We start from the raw sequence: 21,982 nt of genomic DNA, 5'->3' as shown, positions 1-21,982 counted from the left end.
ATCTGGGCCGGGGGTCTCTGTGATGCTGGCACTCCCCGTGGCCGGTGGGCTGTCATTCCCCTCAGTGTGAATGAGCCCCCCTTGGGTACCCTTTCCTCATATGGTTTCTCTGTGGCTTGTCATGTCTTTTTTAACACAGTTTATCAGGTAGTGTGTTTTGTGTGTGCGTGGGTGGGAAATAAGTGACTCCATGAATAACGCCTCTTGTTAATGAGGCAAACGGCCGCGCCCCCTACCGTTCTATCCTTGTTCGGTCGGAGTCACTGGAGGAAACGATTACAAACTCTCCATTGGAAATCATTGTACTTTCATTTCTTTTAACGTCCAAAAATGGTGATCAATTGGCACCAAAATTCATGTGGACTTACTTACCTATGACCATTTCAACATATCAAAAGGATTAACCTCTCCGTGGATGATTTATATGAGAATGAGGAAATGTGAACGGGGCGATCTACATAGATGTATGCACGGAAGAACGCACACTGCTTCTTTGCTGATCACGGTTAGGACGGACGGGGCATAAAGCACCAGTCAGGACATTTACAGAGACTGAAGTGGGAATAAGTAGACGTACATTTCATCCACATTTATTTGGATGAGGATTGGCCCCAGTCTTTTTACCTACAACACACCGTCCAATTTGGAAGGTTACAACCGAAATGGTGCATTCCAATGCGGCCACACTTGTTGGAACTTTTTGTTCGCTAAACTTTGACGCTTCCGAAGCGGCCCCGACTAAAAGTACATGCCGCTCTGCGATGCGCACCATTCAAGACAGCCCTGGTGTTCGATGAGGTATTTATCTGAAATCGACGCCCACTCACTCTCACACCGAAGCTGGCAGCTGCAAGTGGTGTCGGACAACGCATGCGACTGCTTGGGAGGCAGTCGCTGCCAGCCGCCGTCTGCCTGTCGCGAGAGTTGACACGAGTTTAGCATAGCTAAATGTCCGAAATATGACCAGTCGGGGGTTCGTGTGCGCATTCATGCTCTTGTCCGCTTCAGCCTGTGTAAGTGGAGAAGCGATCGCCACGGTATTTTTGATTTTGTGGAGGTGATCACGATGAGCTCACGTGATGTCAATAAATCCAAACTATTGTGCAGAACACTTTTATACACAGTTTGAAGTGGACAAGATTAGTAATGTGCATTTGCATTTTGGTGGCGATCAGTCGCTGTTTTAGACAACAGAACTGACAAAGCGAGCAATATTACCACGCTTGTCTCCCTCCTGTGATGTAGACCGCTGAGAATGAAAAAAAAAAAAAACAAGCCGAGCTCCAATTTGCCTTAAATATAATCACAAAAAAAAACCTTATATCACTACAGAGTCTTTTGGGGTGGGGGCATTTTAGTACTGATGTCATTTTTACATGCAAACCTATTATATAAGTGCCATTGTTAAGATCATCAAAGTGTCCCTTTAAATAATTCAGCTCTGATTCACTCATTGAGTAACTCATACAATATGTCCATTTATAGATTCCTTTGTATAGTATGACAAAATGGGTAATAAAATACTAGATGTGAATATCTTAGCATTTCTTATCTAATCTTTATCCACCCCATCTGCTATCTTTCTCTACTTGTTCCACATTAGGGATGCTTTCAATTTTAAGTATCTGTGTTCTGCAGCTCTTAAATGCTTGTGAAGATTTGTGTCATGTCATGACCATTTTCTTAGATGATCTGATTCTAGATAACAATTTAATTATGTTCTTCCTTTAGTGAAGATAAACTTTGAGGAAACAAGATCACTCTCTAGATTGCCTTTTATGAAGTGATAACAACAGCAGTGCAAAGGATTTTCACCATGTGACCTTGAGCCCTTCAACACTACTTTCTATAAAATGTTATGACCCATGTTAACTGCTGTCCTTGAATTTTATTTCCCGAACATGTAACACTCTGCATGTGGGATCAGTTTCTCCGTTTTTTCTTGCTGACAAAATAACACGATCAAATAACTCAACTTTAAACATATTTTACATGTATTTACACTTAATAGTATATACATACAATTGTCTTTAACTAGCCTACTTTGTGATTTTAAAGTGTGATTTTTGATTCAATGCATTATATATGATCCAAGAAAATAATGATGACATGCATTATTTATTTGAAGGTCAAACTGACAATAAGTGGCGGTAGCTCAGTCCATAAGGATGCTTTGGGAATGTGAGGGGTTTACGCAGACTAAAATGTTTTCTTCCGAGATTTTCATTATCAAACACATAACACTGAGTATGTCTTTAACTCTGTGCATTTATTATTAGACACTGCTCAAGAGAGAGCACAAGAAAACCCTCAACTGAGACCCAGGGCCGCCTTTTTACACAAATCTAGTCTAGAATCACTTTTGAGAGGTGTCTGTTAACTGGATATTTCCTGTTACATGAGCAATGAAGCATCTCAGGAGGTAGATACCTGAAAACTGGAGGGAACTGCAGGGGAAAAAAGAAAAGATGACAAAGGTCAGCCAAACATCATTCAAAAAGTCACAATTACCCACATCACTAGTTGTATAAGCAGTGGTGATACATGGACATCTACTGTGTTTGTACAGAAAATAAAGACACATATGAATACATATATGAATACATAATACATATGTTATCGGTACTTTTAAATATCGAGTTGTATAAATATTATGTATGAATATATTACCATAATATGCATTACATTTCAAAGTGACAATGAGATGAGGATGAAAAACCGTTGTATACTATGGTTTACTATATTAAGATTTTGTTTGGATTTGGATCAGATTTTTTTCTTTTCAGTCAGTTTGAGATGCAGCAATATAACATTCACCCACATAGTGGCCCAGTAATGAGTGTAAACCAATCATATGAACACGTTTACAATGTGCTCTAGTAGGATTTTTTATGTTATTATATTTCTTCTGAGATTCAAACATCTTTTATTAGATTTGTTTTTAATAACTAAATATGTTATAGCCTGGACAGCATGACCATATATGCTGATTCGTTTCGTATGATGTAAAGATAGACAATGACTCAAGATATATGACAGCAAAATAAAAACTATATAAATAAAAACCACTTGCAAAAAGCTAAACTTAAAACAACTGAATATGAAAACATTTTTAACACATTACTGATATTTTTATTTCTATCCATGACTTTACCAAAGTCTTAGGGCACCAAAAGATTTGTTGTTTATTATTTAGGCCTTTGGAGAGTATAAAATATCAATAAATATTTAATGTTTGACATCCCAACCACTAGAATGAATGATGGAAGCATTGACTGTAATTAAGCGAAACAGCAAAGTGATTTCACCCCATCATTCTTCTTGATATAGGCCTGTCAGCTTTTAAAGATGGATAAAAATCCCACATTGTTTTGATATTTGTAGTTAGAGATGCAATGTTTAACCCCCTAGTGTTAATTGGATATTTTTTGTACTTTTTGGTGTTTTTCCTCTTTTACATAAAAAAGAAAGCATTGGAAAAAAAACACTAAGGTGCTGATACTTCACCTGGGTTGTTAAAACATGCAGAAGTTCAAAGGGCACCATGCTGCAGTTTCTAAATCATGCATATGGGAGAGGCAGATTCACACTAGGTTCTTGTTAAATGTAAAATTTTTGTCCCATTGACTCCCATTATAAATCACCATTTTCAATGTTCTGTAAACATGGTGTGTTACAATGCTTTTCCCGTGATTACCAGATCAATCCCTTCAGTGGCGACTCACAATCAGGAAAAAATAGATTTTTAAATTTTTTTAACACCACTAAAACACTGGGTGGCGCCAAAGAATAATTAATGATTTTGCTTGGATAGCAACGATTACATGCAACTACAATTTCATACCTTAAAAATTGTCAACGATTGTTGGAAATGCTCCAAGAGGGGTGCGTGAATAAGTGTGAGTGCGCGCACGCACACACACGCACACACACACACACACACACACATCCACCCACACACACACGAGTGCATGTGCTGATCAGTCAAACAATCGTGACAAACGGTGTTCCCCAAAATACTAGTAGGCTACTTTTCAAATGTTTTTGTGCAGATATGAATATATTTTTGTGTGCACACGTGTGTGCAGCAAGCGCAAGTGGACGAGTGCGTGCACGTGACGAAACAAAGGGCTGCCCACGAATACAAAGTATGCACTTGTTACTGTTTGAATTTCAACCCGTTTTGCTCTCGGCAATTGTTCATGTGCACATATGAATATTGTCTGCACGTGCGTGTGCACGAGCACATGCATGTGTATGTGGGGGGGCCGGTTTAATGTGACTGGTTGTTGAGTCTTTGTTATTTGATATGGAGTTGCTATGATCCTTATGTTGTTGCCTTTAATGTGTCATATAGATTGCGTATGGCCTGATATCTCTCAGTATTTAAGCTCGGGGTGTCAGGCCTGCAGCCTCTGCACCTTGAGCCCCGCCCTGTGTGCGTGCGTGTGCGCGTGAGGTGTGCTGATGGGCAGCCGCTGCACCTAATCAGCTGCTGTCCTCTTAAGATGACCGTGAACTCCCCAGCACCGCCAGAACGTCTGCGTTTGTCATCGAGTCAGTTTCGTCTAGCCAGTTAGAGTAAGTCTTTTAGTAGTTTTTGGGAAGCTCATAGTAAACTTTGCCTTTCCTCACCAGCTCCAAGCACTGCCTTCCCTTGCTTGTCACCAGTCTGCTCCTCAAACTGGACTCAGCCTTGCTTGTTCCCTCCTGCCTCTGATCAAGACCCATTCTGTCCAGCCAGCAACTCACCCGCATTCTGCAATAAAGAACTTTCCTCACAGCACTTGTGTCCTTCTCACAACCCGCAACCCTAACACGGGGGGCTCAGTGACACGTTACAGTACATCAAGCTTTCTTCCATACCATCTGCTACCAGCCCTGCTCTCTGTTGTTACTTTGTATTTTTGTATATAAAGATACTTTTCCACTGCCATGCCCTGTCCTGGGTCCATATTCTGTTCCTCACGTGACAACAATTCAACTACTATGTTGTGCCACAGTCTAATGCAAATTATCAACTGGATGATCCAAAACTTTGTCCAACTAAAACAAAACACAGCTGAGGTAATTGTTTTTGGTAATAAAGAAAGAGGATTGCTGTTAGTAAATGGTAAATGGGCTGTCACTTACTGATGACGCAGCATCAGGAGCAAATGGGGGTTCAGTATCTTGCTCAAGGATACTTCGACATGGTCACAATGGCCGGGGATCGAACCCACAACCTGTGGGTTGGGAAACAACCACTCTACCACTGAACCATCCCAACCCCATCTGTTATTAAACACGAAACCTCAGTGTGCGAATGGATTCAGATCTGACGGCAGTCCAATCAAATCAATCACAAAACCAAACTGAAAAACATCCAAGAGAAGCCTATTCATGCTTTTATCTCCATTAGACTTCATTATTGTAATGGCCTTCTGACTGGACTCCCTCAAAAGGCTTTCAAACAGCTGCAGCTCATTCACATCGCTGCAGCTCAGCTTATGACCAGAACAAAGAGATCAAAACACATTACTCCAGTCCAAAAGGCTTTACACTGGCACCAGTCAGCTGTAGAAAAGATTTTGAAGTTCTGCAACTGGTCACTGAATAGTTTAGATCCAATACGGTAAATAAAGCCCGACTATAGGAATATAAACCCAGTAGGGCTCTAAGGTCTTCAGACTTGGGTCAATTAGTGGAGCCCAGAGTTCAAAGCAAACATGGTGAAGCACCACTTGGCTGTTATGCTGCACTCAAATACAATAAGCTGCCAACAGAAATGAAGTCAGTCCCGAGTGTAAATGCTTTTAAATCCAGGTTAAAAACTATGCTTTCTCCCCCCCATACATTAATTATAGGTATAGGTATTCTTTCAAAGCATTTTTTAAAATCATGTTTTTCATCATCTTGTACTGTATGTTCTTTTATTAATTTTGGAAAGCATTTTTTGATTTATTTAAATGTCTTTAACTCTTGTTTGTAAATGCTTTTAAATGTTGTACTTTTAATTACGTGAAGCATTGAGTTACCTTATGTATGAAATGCACTACATAAATAAAGCTGCCTTGCTTTGCCATCAATAACTTTCAAACTGTGGTTAAAAAGTGGTACACGGTACTGACTGTTCACATTAGTCTTCGATTTACCATACTGTATGCATGCATCAAAAATTATAATGTAGGATGGTTTAGCTGCAAATTCTACAGATTTTTGGGCCTCAATGAAAAAAAATACAAAAGGGGGGGGGTGACACTCACCTGACCAAAAATGGCTGGGGGAAGCAGCTTGAGGTCTGTGTTTTAATCACATCTTGAAATGTCATTAAGTTTTTCAGTAGTAAGCCACGACCACATTTATCAATCTTAGTCACCACCATCTGCAAAAACAATGTTTGTAAGATTTTAATTAAAGCTGTATGAATTACGTCCCATTGTGGTCTGCAGTGGCTAGTTGTGAGTTTTTGGTAAATTGAACAACCCCCCCAAAAAAACCCTGAATGGACTATGATGTTTTCACTTCACAAGCTTTTTAAAAGCTATTCTGTCAGAGCCTTAAACGCTTAAAATATTTAAGAGCATGAGCGCATGAATAATAGACTTTAATGTGGAACAAGTGTGGGTGCTTTATTATATAGTCACTAATTTCAGAGGTCTGGAGTACTTAAATAGCTCAGTGCGCACATTTACCATTCTCTGTTGACATAGGGCTCAGAAGAAAAAAAACAAAAACGTTGTACTAAACATTTGAGGGGTATAAAGGCTTATAACCACCAAATATAGCGGAGAAATTAATGTGCATTTGTTTTCAAATGTAAGACAAAGAAGGAAACCAGCTAAAATGTTGGTGAATCTTAAGAACATTCACTTTTAAGGAAACTGTATGTAACATCCATCCATTATCGATACCGCTTATCCTCACAAGGGTCGCGGGGCGTGCTGGAGCCTATCCCAGCTGTCTTCGGGCAGTGGGCGGGGGACACCCTGAATTGGTTGCCAGCCAATCGCAGGGCACACAGAGACAAACACAATCACACCTAGGGGCAATTTAGAGTGTCCAATCAACTTAACATGCATGTTTTTGGAATGTGGGAGGAAACCGGAGTACCCGGAGAAAACCCACGCAGGCACGGGGAGAACAAGCAAACTCCACACAGGGAGGCCGGAGCCGGGATCGAACCCATGACCTCTGAACTGTGATGCGGACGTGCTAACCAGTCAACCACCGTGCCGCCCCTGTATGCAACATTACAACTAAAATATTTAAAGCATTTTTTTTTTTTTTACAATTATGGCAATTCAGTATCTGAAAATATTCTAATAGTTCATCAAATGGGTTAACAAGTATTTATTTGACAGAAAAGTCATATTTTATAAGGCGATAGGAATGACGTAACTGTTTACCCCGCCTCTCGCCCCAAGTCAGACAGGATATGCTCCAGCACACCCACGACCCTTGTCAGGATGGATGGATGAATATGATGTTTCCACTATATGTTCTACAGTAAATGCAATAGTTGAATGCACGAAATAATTAATTATAGAGAAACCTTGCCTGACTTCTACAAGTCAGTTATTCAGATCCAAGTCAATTTTGGAGGCTGACAGCGAGTGTGAGGAAATTGCAAACACACTTTTACTCCACACTATGGAGACAATATAAGGAACATTTATAATACAATTTTGAATTGAGTATTGATATATTCATTGCCAATAACAGGGGTGGCAGCTGAGGTGGAAAGACAAGCTGTTCGTGTAAACACACGCATGTTTCTTACAATCACAATTCTACCAGCAGCTGCCTCAAAGGAGGATTTTAAACCCATTAGACCGACCAGTGCCGTCATTATGACGGCTTGAACTACGTTTCGCTCTGACAATGACGTCATCGCCTACAATGATCGAATATCGAAATACACGTTGGTACTGGTATGATGGTATCAATTACTAAAATGTTAATATCGTGCCAACCCTAATTGCATAACTTTCCCTTGCTGGACTTGGGAGACGGTTATCCCCCCTTGGAGCCTGACCTAGAGGTGGGCTCGATGACGAGCGCCTGCTGTCGTGCCTGCACCCATGGGGCCCAGCCGGTCTCAGCTTGAAAGGACGTGGGCTCACCTTTCCATGGGCTCACCACATGTGGCAGTTGGCCATAGGGGTCAGGTTCAGTGTGAGGTTGATGGCGGCCGGTGGCACAGACCTTGGCAGGCCGATTCCCTGGCTACAGAAGCTGGCTCTAGGGACATGGAGCATCACCGCTCTGGCAGGGAAGGATCCCAAGCTGGTGTGCAAGGTCGAGAATTTATGGCTAGACATAGTCATCTGGAGCCTATCCCAGCTGTCTTGTGGTAGTAGGCGGGGTACACCCTGAATCAGTTGCCAGCTAGTCGCAGGGCACACACATTCACACTCACAATCATACCGGGGGACAATTTACAGCGAGTTAATTTGTACAAGTGGTTGACGGCGCGGGGGGAAAAAAAGCATAATGAAAAAGACAAAAATGCACGGCGAGCATACATGCTGTGTAATCATTGTCACACGAACATTGCTCTCCGCCAAAGCCACCCCTACAAGCAGATATGGCATTTGGGTTGTCCAGTCGTCACTTAACCAATCCACTCGTAACCAATCGGGGAAGGAGCCTCGATGCTTTGTGAGTATGTCTATGCACAATTGAAGAAGATTACTCTCCAGCCAAATGTGGCGGCGTTCAAGTTTCGAAGTATTGCAGGCGTATCACCTGAGTGGCCTTGGTGAAAAAAGTAAGTCAACAACTTACGAACAATTAAACTTACGAAAAGCCTCTCGGAACGCATTGTGTTTGGGCATCCTGGTGACTTATTAAAAAAACAGACAAGACATGACAGAAAGCGCACGTAAGATGCTCATTTCCTCATTCTCTTTTAAGTAAAGCATGGAAAGGCTAATTATTTTGTGAGGTTTTCACAGGCTGAAGTGGGCCTAAGTAGAGATGTCCACATCATTTTGAGGCCGGTTGGTCCCCGTTATTTTGACAATATTAGCGATGTTATTTACGACTTTGAATGGACAAATCGGGATCAGTCTCTGGCGTGACTCCCATCAAGACATGGAGGGAGGGAAGGGGGCATGCCGGCCATATCCCTTATTTCAAGGGGGCGTCTTTCAAACATTTTGGAATTCTCAATAAATATAATAGTTCAAGATGGTGGAATGTTTATTACACGACTATAAACAGCATCCTACATCCCTGGAAAATTTTGTAAATATGTCAGCATTTTAATACAAAAAAATGTGAGTTTTCACTAAAAACAAATAACCAAATTTGAGGAACAAAGGCCTTTTGTTTTCTAATTTTGTAAAGTTTAACAAAATTCATGAGGATCGTTTTTAAATTTGCAATGAGTGTACAATATGATGATAAACTTGGCAAAAGATTTACTGTATGTGTTAGTATTTTGTGGGTTCTATCTGATCTTGAGACTTTATAAAAAACTTACTTGTGTTTCTCACTTAAAAGAAGAATATGCAGCTCACCACATATGGACATCTAGTCTCCTCACACATCTCTAGGGCAATGTAGTCAGTCTTTTGCAGTCCAACACTGCCATCCACCAACAAGAATGTCCTGACAAGACTGCAATGAAGCAAAGGTACAAAGCCATTGGCTGGAAGATCATGTGATTTGGAGGACCCCGAATTTATAGCAGCTAATCTGAAAAACTTGATGCATCAACTGTCAGAGATCAGTGGAAAAATGTGATTTTCAGTCAGAAGAAGGCAGCATTGTTTCATCATAGCGCAAAAGTAAACCATTGCATGATGACAACTGAGATTTTAATATCTTGATCATGGAAAAAACGGACGCTTGGTTTCTGAATGATGACTGGATGATCTGTCTGAGGCAGAGCTGAGCTTCCCCTCATTTGAATGACCAGCAGCAGACACTGGCGGCCGGGTACATGTAGCTAGCCTTATTAGCTTAACTTGGCAGTGCCACAGATAGTATAACCAGGCCTCATGTTAGCAACATATTGTTAGCATTTTGGTTAAAGAGTTACCGTACATCTGCATACCGTTATTTTAGCAATACCTATTTCAAGTCCAAGTCCATAGGAATATGGTGTGTCACTCATGTAGGTGCCCCTCATCACTTAAAAACAATTACCTTTAAAAAGAGCATCACCCCAATAATTTAAAAATCGGAAAATGTATCAACGGGTCAAGGTTAATAATGTGTCAGACCTCTGTTCTGTGCATGACTGTGACTGTCCAGTCTGCAGTCAGTTTAGAGAAAGGTCATTGAGAATCACAGCCATTAACTATAATATATTGCTAATCGCTATATCGCGGTTCACCTTTCGCGGACTCGCTACATCGTAGATTTTTTTTACAGTGCTATTTTGGATGCTGTTTTTTACAGAGTACGAACCCGTATTGTGTCCTAATTGCCTTTTTTTTTACAGTGTAATTCAGCATGCTGTTTTTCACAGCAGTCAACCGCCGCATTGTTTTCTGCATCCTGATTGGCTATGGTACTGTACATCAATTTGAATACATCTCCTCCGTGCCATGTCTCGCACAGAATGTGTTTGTGTTTGTGTGTGTTTACTGAGGGAGAAAAGAGAGAAGAGGACACCGTTGAGCGCATAGAGGTAAACTTGGAAAATTTTCCAAAGTTTCCAAAATTTTCCAGCCGGGGAGGCTGACTCCTCGGCCAGGCGATCCGCTCACATGCATCGTTCCCGGACACATTTGTAGGGCGATCCGCCTGGAGGTTAACTAGGGAAAAGTGTTGAAAGTCGGGATTTTCAACATCTGGGGCCACTTCGCAATTTATTGTCAATAAAGATTTGAGGATGAACTTAATTGATCGCTTGGCAACGAGAATGGCCAATGAACTTCAGTGAGCTGCACAAGAGGCACCCCTTCATGTTCAAATCTAATTGAAGGCGGCATGTTAGTTTCTTCTCATCTTCTCGCCCAAGAGAGAAAAAAGGCAACAAAACTACCGGCTATAAGAGAAAGGAGAGTAGAAAAAACAAACTGTGAAGTGGATATAGCGTCGGGACAATCAAAGCAAGCGTTACGGGCGAGTCATAATTGACCATTTCTTATGTTTCCGACCTCATATGTTGTTCATTAAAATTAGATTTAGTTCAAAAGTGTGCAATCATTATTTGTATGAAAATGTTTACATTTTTATTTATTAATAAATAAATGATTGAGATTTGACATCCTGTTGTGGTCATTCAGATACACGGGAGTCACAATTTATAATTGATCATTTCTTATGTTTCCAACCTCATATGTTGTTCACTAAATTAAAATTTGTTAGCTCAAAAATGTGTCATTATTATTTGCATGAAAATGAAAAGACAGCTGGGATAGGCTCCAGCACGCCCGCAACCCTTGTGAGGATAAGCGGTATAGCTAATGGATGGATGGATGGATGCTTGGGCTTTTTTCCTGTTATGATCATTTATTAACAATGTTGAGGCGTCAGGGTGCCCTGCTCTAATGTTTCTTCATTTAAAAAAAAAACAAAAACAAAAAAAACACATAATGCAATGTTTTTAATATTAAGAAACAAAAATTAAAAAAAAAAACAACCAGCATCCTTTTTTTTTCCTGCCTTAATTTTCTAAACGAGTCAATTTTAACTCAGAGGAGGGTTAAAAAAGGTTTTGACCTTTGTTTTGTTATAAACTAGTACTAACAATATTACTAATTAGTCCAATAATAACAATAATACTAACTATAATAATCATGTATACTGATTTCACCTGTTGTGGGTTGTATTTTTGGAACTAACCCCCGTGATAAACAAGGGACCACTGTATATCTAAAAAAAAAAAAAAATGTCTTAGAGGTGTATGCCTTTAGACTATTATGTGCAGAAATCAGAGGCGGGTAATCCAGGTCCAGAAAGTAAAAACCCTGCCACAGTTTGGCTTTAGCCACAGGTGCTTCTAATCAACTGAGCTCGTTTACCTGCCGGTTGAGTAGAAGCACCTGTGGCTAAAGCCAAACTGCGGCGGGGTTTTTACTTTCTGGACCTGGATTACCCACCTCTGGCAGAAATACATGCGTATTTGTCATCGTGGATACATTGAAGAATTGTATTGGTTTGTTGCCAACTACTATATGACATAATTGTTTGCACTTTTTGTAACTCAAAGTTTTTGTACCACATATCCAAGTAGCTAATTCATTATCTCACTTCTTTCTTGAGAAGAGGTATGGTTCGACCATATCCACAAAATCTTTGGGTGCTCTATGTCCATAACCTGGCATGTCCACGATGGTGAAAGCCCTGCCCACTGTAAAGAAGTTCATCTTTTTTGTGTGACCCTACAAGGGGATATAAAACAAACATTAACTCTGATTAACAGCACTGAAGTGACTTGTTCACATCTTCATTCGAACAGAAATAGCTTCATGTCATGTACCTGCCTGTTCCAATGAATACGATTTGTGACACCTTTAGTTAGGAAGTGCTATTCATAATTATTTCAAAAATAAATTGTAACACATGCATGCATGTTCAAATGTCAGTTTTTTTTATTACTATCTGCATACAGAAGCAGCTGCAGACATGCAATGTGAGATGAATCAAATATAATACAATTTAGAGGTGGACATTTTACTAGTTTGCCGGTCTGTCATTTGTCATCCAAAATACCGTTTGACAACCTCCTAACCAACCCTTTCCAAAAACAACAATAGAAATGTAAAAATCAACTCACTAGAACTTCTCTGTAAAACTGTCTCTGTATTCAACGCTACTTTATTACCGCTTTGCTCATTAATTAGTTGTTGGACTCTGAGCCTGAAAAACTCATGATTCTCTCTGTAGTGCATACCACCACGTGCTGTACGTATACAGTCAATGCAGTCTGGATCACGTTCCCGTCTCTCTTCAGCAAAAAGGCATCCGTCAATGATGGACTGTGAGGTCCGTTCAGACTTGACCAGGTTAGTTATGATTACACAGACTGACAAAAGTCCACTTCCGTCTGTGCTTAGTCTATCTTTTTATTTTTATTTCCGTCTATCGTCATCAAAACGGGCTTCCATCAGTGACGGACAGACTGACCGGGTCCGTCTATCATACGGAATGCCCACCGCTGATTAAATAGAAGAACACGAAATGAAGGAAATGTAAAAAAATAATGCATGTCTGTTATGACTACTCACAGGAGTTTTGGAGATTCTGACTTCCACATTAGGACTCAGGGAAAACAGGCATTTGATAAGAGAGGATTTCCCCACATTGCTTCGGCCAATGAAACACACCTGGGGACACATACCAACACTATGGATATACATACGTGAAACATGGAGGAGGCTCTGTGATGTACTGGAACTGCTTTGCTACATCTGGCACAGTGTCTCGAACTGAGATCTCAAACGCCGGTCCTCGAGGGCCGCTTTCCTGCATGTTTGATAATTGTCCCACCTGCAACACACCTGATTCAAATGATCAGCAAGTTCTGCAAGGGCCTGGTAACATTCCCAATCATTTGAATCAGGTGTTTTACAGGAATAAACCTCTAAAACATGCAGAAAAGTGGCCCTCGAGGACTAAATTTTGTTTTATTCTTTTGTCTGTATTCAAGTTGGCATTGCAAAAGAGAATCTGTTCTCCATTTCCTTACCTGGATAAATAAATAGAGTAGTCAATGTTTGCTTGCACTGCACTCACTTTGACAGATACTGTATGATAGGCATCAGATTTTCACCCATGTTTGGTAGGGGCCTGTTCATCTAATCGTTTGTTCATCTAATTTTTTTATGCTTGTTTTTTCATTCATGCTTTCATGATGCATATCCAAATTCTAAGCGACTTCATTAGTCTAAACATGGCATTCTGATTAATATCGCATTTAAGGAATACTGTATGGAAAAATCCCCCACTTTTTAGCCATCTCAGGGGGCGGCCATTATGTCGACTGAAAATGACATCACAGTTGCTCAGGGCTCAGATAATGACCAATCATGGTTCAGCTTCAGAAAACAGGTGAGCCATGATTGGTTGTTATCTGAGCCCTGAGCAACTGTGATGTCATTTTCAGTCGACAGCAAGAAGCAAAACGGCCACCCCCTGAGATGGACAAAAACAGGTGGATTTCACTGCTTAACCCCTATTCCACAAACATAATATTAATCAGAATGATGTGTTTAGACTTGTGGGGCTGCATAGAACATATTCTTGTAAAGATAATTTTGGGGTTGACTTCCACAGCTAATTGAAAGCTCCATCATATGCATGGGAAAATAAGCATAGTTTTTAACCTGGAGTTCAAAGGATTCACACTGACTTCATACTCCCAATAAATTCCTTAATAAACCCTTTTATTGTTCAATGAAATTTTTCGACCCAAATGACAAACACTGTACAATAAGGGAAGCTTGTTCTGGACCCAAGTGTTCCATCAATGACTATCTTAAAGGCGAAGCCAATCTAAATATATTTTTTTAAGAATATGTTCAATGTAAGCCCACTAATTGAAATAAGGCATTCTGATAAATATTGCATTTGTGGAATAAGAGTTAATCCACCCGTTTTTTGCCATCTCTGAGGGCGGCCATTTTGTCACTTCTGTCGACTGAAAATGACATCACAACTGCTCAGGGCCCAAGTAACGACCAATCACGGCTAACTTGTTTTCTGAAGCTGAGCCGTGATTGGTCGTTACCTGAGCAGTTGTGTTGTCATTTTCAGTCAACAAAAATGGCAAAATGGCCGCTCCAAACGGGTGGATTTTGCTGCTTAACTCATATTCCACAAACACAATATTAATCAGAATGCAGTGTTTCAACTAGTGGACCTGCTGGGAACATATTCTTGAAAAAAATAGGTTTGGATCGATTTCCACTTTAATGTCATTGAGTGGATGCAAGGAATCCTCCCCCCAGTGACAAATATTGCCAGCTCCACGTTGTCAGCCTCATTTTCCTGCATACCCTGCAAACGGCACAAAAACAGCAACAATACAATTTTAAAGAAATGGTCTTGGTTAAAAAAATATACATACATTTTTTTTAAAGCAATTTGCAAGTCACAAATTAATGCAATGTTACAAGGGACATAACTAGATAAAATAGTGTGAATATTATTTTGCTTTCTGACAATAAAAACACTTGTTTCATATTACAATACAATTTTATTTATATAGCGTATTTCATAACAGCTAGGGCTGTAACAAAGCACTTTACAATACAATAAATAAAACAAAAACAATAAAAGGCTGTGGTACATGTATTAATAACTATAGACATAAATCATATATAAAATAGCAATAAAATATAAATAAATAAAGCCAATAAATTGACATAAAACACTATATACAATTGACACCGGAAAAGAGCCGAAAAATTCAGGTCCGATCAAAAGCCAGAGAAAAGAAATGTGTCTTCAACCGGGTTTTAAAAATGGACAGAGAGGGGGCTTGCCTAACAACAACTTGTGCTTACCTGGTCCAGATGGTCCACTGCTCCCTTAGATTTATTGTAATCCAATATCATTTCGGGTTTTCTTTTGCCCCCGTCTTCCACTTTAGGCTCCTTGTGTGCTGTGCTGAGCACCAGCACATTTTTCTCTTTTTTGGGGACGTATGAAACCAAAGCCATGTGTTTGGTGAAGGCAGAAAATGCTCGAGAGGGCCTGCCTTCCTGTTGTTTGTGTCACTTGTGCACAAACTGTGTTTTAAAAATTGACAGAGAGGGGGCTTGCCTAACAACCAATGGGGGGTCATTCTAGAGGGAAGGACCAGCGACAGAAAAGGCTCGATCCCCTGTGAGGCTCCGCTTGGTCCTCGGCACCTCGAGCAGCGCCTGGTCCGCAGACCTGAGGTTGCGGGAAGGTACGAAGGAGTGGAGTAGCTCGGAGAGGTATGCCGGGTTGAGGCCATATTTATGATTTAAAGACAAATAGGAGAATCTTATATTGAACCCTGAAATGCACTGGGAAACAGTGAAGGGAGGCCAGAATTGGTGTGTTCGATCTTCCGAGCTCCAGTTAGTAGGCGAGCAGCAGCATTTTGGACCAACTGGAGACGTTTGAGGGAGGACTGGCTGACTCCAAAATAAAGTGCATTGCAGTAATCTAGCAGAGATGTAACAAAGGCATGGATGACTGTTTCTAAGTGCTGATGGGAAAGGAGGAGCTTTACCTTAGCCAGGTGTCTAAGGTGAAAGAAGCTCGACTTTACAACAGCGCTGATTTGCTGGTCCAATTTAAGATCACTGTCAATTTTAAAACCCAAATTTGAGACCGTTGGCTTTAGATGTGAAGACAGGGGGCCAAGGACAACAGGGTGGGTGGGATGGAGTCCGAACACCATAACTTCTGTTTTGTTTTCGTTGAAATTTAGTGACATCCAGTCTTTGATGTCCTCTAAGCAGGACAAAAGTGGTCCTGAGAAAGCCTCTTTTTTGCTTAGTGGGATATAGATTTGACAGTCGTCCGCGTAGCAGTGGAAGGGCATTCTGTGTTTTCTAAGGATGGAACCAAGGGGCAGCAAATACAATGAGAACAGCAATGGCCCCAGAATAGAACCCTGTGGAAAACCATACGGCGGAGGGGCAGAGCGGGACTCAGAGGAACCTAGGCTAACAGAAAAAGTCCTGCCAGCTAAATAGGATCTAAACCACTCTAGAGCGCATCCACTAATGCCCACTTGGTGTTGCAAGCGAGTCAAAAGAAACTGTGGACTACCGTATCGAAAGCTACAGTCAAATCCAACACACAAACATATGCACGCACACACGAGCATACGCACACGCTTTCTTGAGGAGTTTGGTCACTGCTTCTATAGCTTTATTCATTTAAGAATAATGATAGTTTTGGAGTTTTCATTATTATTATTATTTTTTATTATTTAGTGCGTTTTAATTAGTTTTCAGGGCAGCTTTTTAATTTTTTTTTGTTATTTTTTAGTTTTTTCAAAAACAATTAATTTTAGTTTAAGCTATTTTTAATATTTGTTTTCATTTTTGGAAAACGTTTGTGTATTACTTGTGTGCAAGACACATAAAAAACAAACACCATGGTACATATCGTGTAGTAAAAATAAAAAAGATATATATTTTGAAACATTTTGATAATACAGGTAATGTATAACAGTCCACAGACTTTTAATTACAATACGATTGTGAGAATTAGTACACAGCTATAAAGCGCGTGAAATGAAATTTTGATTGTGATTACTGCGGACCGGTCAAATTACACCGGGAACACTAAGGGAGCGAGGTTAGCTTGCTAACTTAGCTTCGCTTAGTCTACAAACACACGGGCAGCGAGTTTCAGAGGTCATATACTGTAGGAGAGAGTGAGGTAATTTGTGCCAAGGAGCAAGTAGTGCCACCCCTGTTATACAATACAATACAATAAATTACAATTTATATAGCGCATTTCATAACAGAAAAAAAATGGGCTATACAGCTAGAAGGGAACACAAGTTCACATTCCCCTGCAACATCAACAAGTGGAATGTCCAGTAGAAGGCTGAATCTGTGAAGATATTCAGATGCAGATAGGTGCTCATTTTGGAATATTCATTTTGTTCTACCCATGTGTTCATGTGGCGCTCAGCCTTGTTGAAGCAAATCGGCCTTTGATGATGTTAAAATTACAATAAGCATATAAACATTAACAAGTACTTTTGTATTGAATTTGTCTTGCTTTTATATAGCATTATTGTTTGTGAGATTAAAATGCTCTTTTTTTATTTTTTACTTCAGTTATCAATTGCACAAGTTACCCCAGTGTCATGTCATGTCATCTTCCAAACCGCTTATCCTATATAGGGTCGCGGGGAGTTGCTGGAGCCTATCCCAGCCGTCAATGGGCGAAGGCAGACTACACCCCGAACTGGTCGCCAGCCAGTCGCAGGTTACCCCAGTGATTTCTGACTAATGGCACAATTTACCCCACAGTAGGGGGGGGGGGGGTACACAGGGTAGGGTTGCGCCACAAAACCACTTTTTTTTTCTGGAGCTATATTTCTCAAACAGTTGATTGAAGGTCCAAAGTGATTGCTCCCGGGGATGCACAACATCCTAAACTATATGTACAGAATTTAGTTGGAGAAATTCCTGTGATCCTCTTGCGTAAAAGGCACTTTTACTAAATAGCGGCTTCTTCTGCCGCTATTTAACAATGTTTTAAGACGACTTTATGGTTTATCTCTCGGAAATGTATCCAAGTACCTTTACGCAGCAGCTTCTCTCATCCAGGTAGTTTAGCTGCCTGTTCTCAAAGTCTCAACATGACCAGATGTCATTGTTGACTACGTGCGTCGAATTCAAGGGCTTAAAATGACATCCAGTCAAGGACAGTTACATGGTTAAAAACAAAAATGACTAAACTAACCGTAATGTTATCAAACTGAAGAGTTTCTTGATTTTTTTACCAATAATCTCAACATTCGTCACTCTTCGAGTCCAGATTTTCTCAACATTCGTCACTCTTCGAGTCCAAATCTGTAATGGCGGCGAGCGGGGAATTTTGCCCTAAGTTTTAAATACTGCGCATGCGCAAAATCACACTCAGTCGGAAAAAAAACATTTGGGGCCCTGCTGTAAATTTACATAATATCAAAGTAAAGAAAATACACTTGATCATCAATATAAATTAGAACGAGGTATGATCGATCACTTGCATTTGCACCTAACACCTAAAGATAACACTGCCGCCCTCGCTTTCAGATGGCTAAAAATGTGTGGATTTTGTTGCTTCACTCATATTCCACAGATGCAATATTAATAAGAATGCCGTGTTTAGACTAGTGGAGGCGCATAGAACGTATTATTGTAAAGAATTGTTGGGGGGTTTACTTGAGCTTTAACGTTATACCCCACACTATAGGGTTAAGGATCCTCATTACAAGTTAACTTTACCAGCTATGCGTGCAAATTTAGCATTTTCCTTTTAAAAAGTGGAAATCGATATTGAATCATGAATCCCTGATTTAAAAAAAAAATACTTAAAAGTAACTTAAACTTAGAGTAACTTATTCCTCTACAAAGAGGGAAATATTGCAAATGATTGTATTACTTTTAAAATGTGAGTAACTAGTAATATCAACTATATTGCATTTTAGAAGTACACTTGCCCAACACTGTTTAAAAAGCAGCAGTGGACAGGACCCAATCTACTTTTCATCATGGGTGGCAAAAAGTAAAAGACTTTGCAGTGTGAACAAAGCATTCTACTGACCTCTGGTTGTTTGAGTGCAGGTGAGTGGTCCATCCTCTCTGCTGACATATAATAATCAATCTTATGAGATGCTGAGGAGCGGAAGAGGCGCTCAGCTTTTAGAACATCCTCAACACAGGGTTGAAAGAGCTGGAACTGTATCCTATCCACAGAGCTGAAAGTGAATTAAAAATAGATATTAATGTCTGTATAATATTTGAAAGTGTAAAAGTGAGACAAGGTAAACAATGGAGTATGACATGGAAAAAAAACAGTACCTGTCCAGGTACGCCTCTATATCTGCAAATGGGTAAAGCAAGCGTTTGACTTTGTTTGGGAATAAAACTGTGGCCTCTTTCAACGAAGCTAACTTGTGAATTTTCTGTCGATGGAAGGAACACAAATGAGTCCAAGGTCGAAGCCACTGTAGAGGTTGCAGACAAAACATCGTCCTTTGAGTTGAAGGTCTGGTTGAAAGAAATGGGAAAGAGACGCAAAATACAGTAGTTAGTACGGCATCGAAGCTTTAAACTGATTAACTACTGAAATTGAGACATCGAAGAAAAAACGTCTGTTTTTATAATGTTGTATGTATTCATAATTATTAATTTGTATTTTAATTAAAGTTATGTGTTTAATTTAATCAAGTGCTGGGATCAAGATGTGATCTAACTACTTCCAATTGTAAATGCTGCAAAACGATAAGAATGATAAGAAATACGAAATAATCTTAATGCTCACCCGTATTATTTCTGCATGGTTTCAAATATATTCCAGAAATAATAAATGGTAAAACTAAAACAAACCTCATCTGTCATAACTACCGTAAAGGCATGCATCTATATTGCGCGCATCTCAAAATAAGTCCGTCTGAAACATCGAGCATTTCCGAAAAGGTTCCTGCGCGTACGCTCAAGAAACGAAACGAGATTTTTGAGTGATTGATTTGATTGAGTTATTGAACATATATACATAAGGTAAAATACATGAAGGCAAAATAATTTTTCTGCCAAATTTAAGACAATAGCTGGATGCTGCAAAGGTCAGATTAAACACCCTAACACGTTTTTATTCTATTTTTTTTTTGTTTCATGTGGCTTTTCACCAGAAATTAATGGAAATCAGAACATGAGGAGTGCAGTCATAAAGTGTGTCAGAGTGTATGTGTGTGCGTGTGCGCTTGTTCCCTTCTGCTACCCTCTTGTTGACAAATGACGATTCTCCAAAAATAGATGTACGCAAATGATTATTGAATTTAAATCATGTTACGTTTCTTTTAATTCGTAGGCACTATCTTCTTTTTACCTCAAATCAAACATAGAAATAAATATTTTGCCTTGAAAACAAATACGTACTATAAAGAATAATACCCCTGCAGTTGTTAACATTGACAACACAAAATTGAATTCCTTTGAATAAGTCACCTTTAAACTTTAAATATAAGGAACAAAAAACTGAACAAGATCCACAACCGTTTTACTTTGGTCAGCTGACTTTTAATGAGACCCTTGAGTTGACGCACAGCTGTTGTGATTTTGGCGGAACTGTGCCAGAGGTTATGAACTGGGAAATACAATCATGAAATGTTTACACGTACCCCCTGTAATGTGCTCACGTACCCCTAAGTGTCCGCGTAACACTTCTACTTATGCTACTTATGCTTCAGCTTCTGTTCTACTTGATATTTATACATACAAAATATTTGACAGCTGCTTGAACCAAACTGCTTGGCCACACGTGTTCTCATTTTGACCACATGGTGGCAGTGCAGCACTAAAAGACACCCATCATTGTCTTAGTACAGGGGTCCCCACAATTTTTCATCATGCGAGCTACTTTATTTATTTATTTATTTATTTATTTATTTATTTATTTATTTATTTATTTATTTAGATACTTACAATTATTTACAGGTACAATTTATATTGGTGTACCGTGCATAACTTCATGAACAATACAAATAGAGTACATTTTCTGTCCAAGTAGGGATGTAATCATTCATTCATTCTCCTGTGCAGGGGAAGCAGCGAGCACGTGCCTGAGCGCATCACCCGCTTCCCCAGCCCCGCCTGCTCTGCAGCAGGTCCGAGACCCGCGCCACAAAGCCTAAAAGTCAAGTCATGTCAAATGTATTTATATAGCCCTTAATCACAGGAAAATCTCAAAGGGCTTCACATATGCACCAGATCGTATACACGACATCCCCTGATCTTAACTTCCAGGAGGGCAAGGAAAAACTAAAAAAAAAAAAAAAAAACATCTGTGGAAAAGTGAGAAACCTTGAGAAGGGACCACAGATGTGGGAATCCCCCTTCCAGGATGATCAGGCTGCAATGGATGCCAAGTGGGCAACATTGAACACACATTATAGTACTATACAGTGTTTGTTAAACGGATGTGAAAGTTGATCAAATGAAGTGCTGCAGGAAGATGACATCGGTGAGGTGAGCAGGGGCCCAATGGTCAATGTAGAAATCTTCAGATTAGCGCCTCCGAGGATGTGGTCAGCCTCCAATCTTGTAGCAATGAGTAGCTGTTGGATCGAAACAGCAACCTCCAATTCGGTCGTCATCACCTAGTTCCCAAGCCTAGGAAAAGGGGGCAGAAAAAGAATAGAAGAGGCAGTAAAGAGGCCAAAACAAACAGTTCAACTAAATGCAGAATCGTACAAATAAGTCTTAAGTCGTGTTTTAAACATTTCTACTGAGGTAGTGCCTCTAATATCTGCCGGTAGGGCATTCGAAAGCATCTGTGCCTGAATAGAAAACACTCTAGGGCCTGCAAACTTCTTTTTGGCTCTCGGGATCAC

The 21,982-nt window shown here is 40.0% G+C and overlaps 1 protein-coding gene across 4 annotated transcripts; it reads right to left on the bottom strand.

The window, feature by feature from the left end:
• Window positions 1-2,248: 2,248 nt before the first annotated feature.
• Window positions 2,249-20,692, bottom strand: gtpbp8 (GTP binding protein 8). Of its 4 annotated transcripts, none has more exons than XM_086052331.1 (8): window positions 20,598-20,692; window positions 19,452-19,640; window positions 19,195-19,348; window positions 13,170-13,268; window positions 12,193-12,323; window positions 9,507-9,606; window positions 6,246-6,364; window positions 2,249-2,447 (listed from the first exon to the last, which is right to left on the bottom strand). In XM_086052331.1, exons 2-8 carry the CDS (start codon window positions 19,619-19,621, stop codon window positions 2,357-2,359), a joined length of 864 nt encoding a protein of 287 aa, XP_085908457.1. In that variant the 5' UTR covers window positions 19,622-19,640; window positions 20,598-20,692; the 3' UTR covers window positions 2,249-2,356. The 4 variants fall into 4 exon arrangements, with proteins under 4 accessions (XP_085908457.1, XP_085908456.1, XP_085908455.1 ...); XM_086052330.1 differs by having other exon boundaries at window positions 20,529-20,670; XM_086052329.1 differs by lacking the exon at window positions 20,598-20,692 and adding an exon at window positions 19,915-20,113.
• Between the last annotated feature and the right edge of the window lie 1,290 nt (window positions 20,693-21,982).

This window comes from Filicampus tigris, chromosome 14 (assembly GCF_054856515.1).
Source record: "Filicampus tigris isolate MCC_2025a chromosome 14, RoL_Ftig_1.0, whole genome shotgun sequence".
NCBI classification, from domain to species: domain Eukaryota; kingdom Metazoa; phylum Chordata; class Actinopteri; order Syngnathiformes; family Syngnathidae; genus Filicampus; species Filicampus tigris.
The sequence above is the reverse complement of the archived record's forward strand: the minus strand, read 5'-3'. Positions and strand labels throughout refer to the sequence as shown.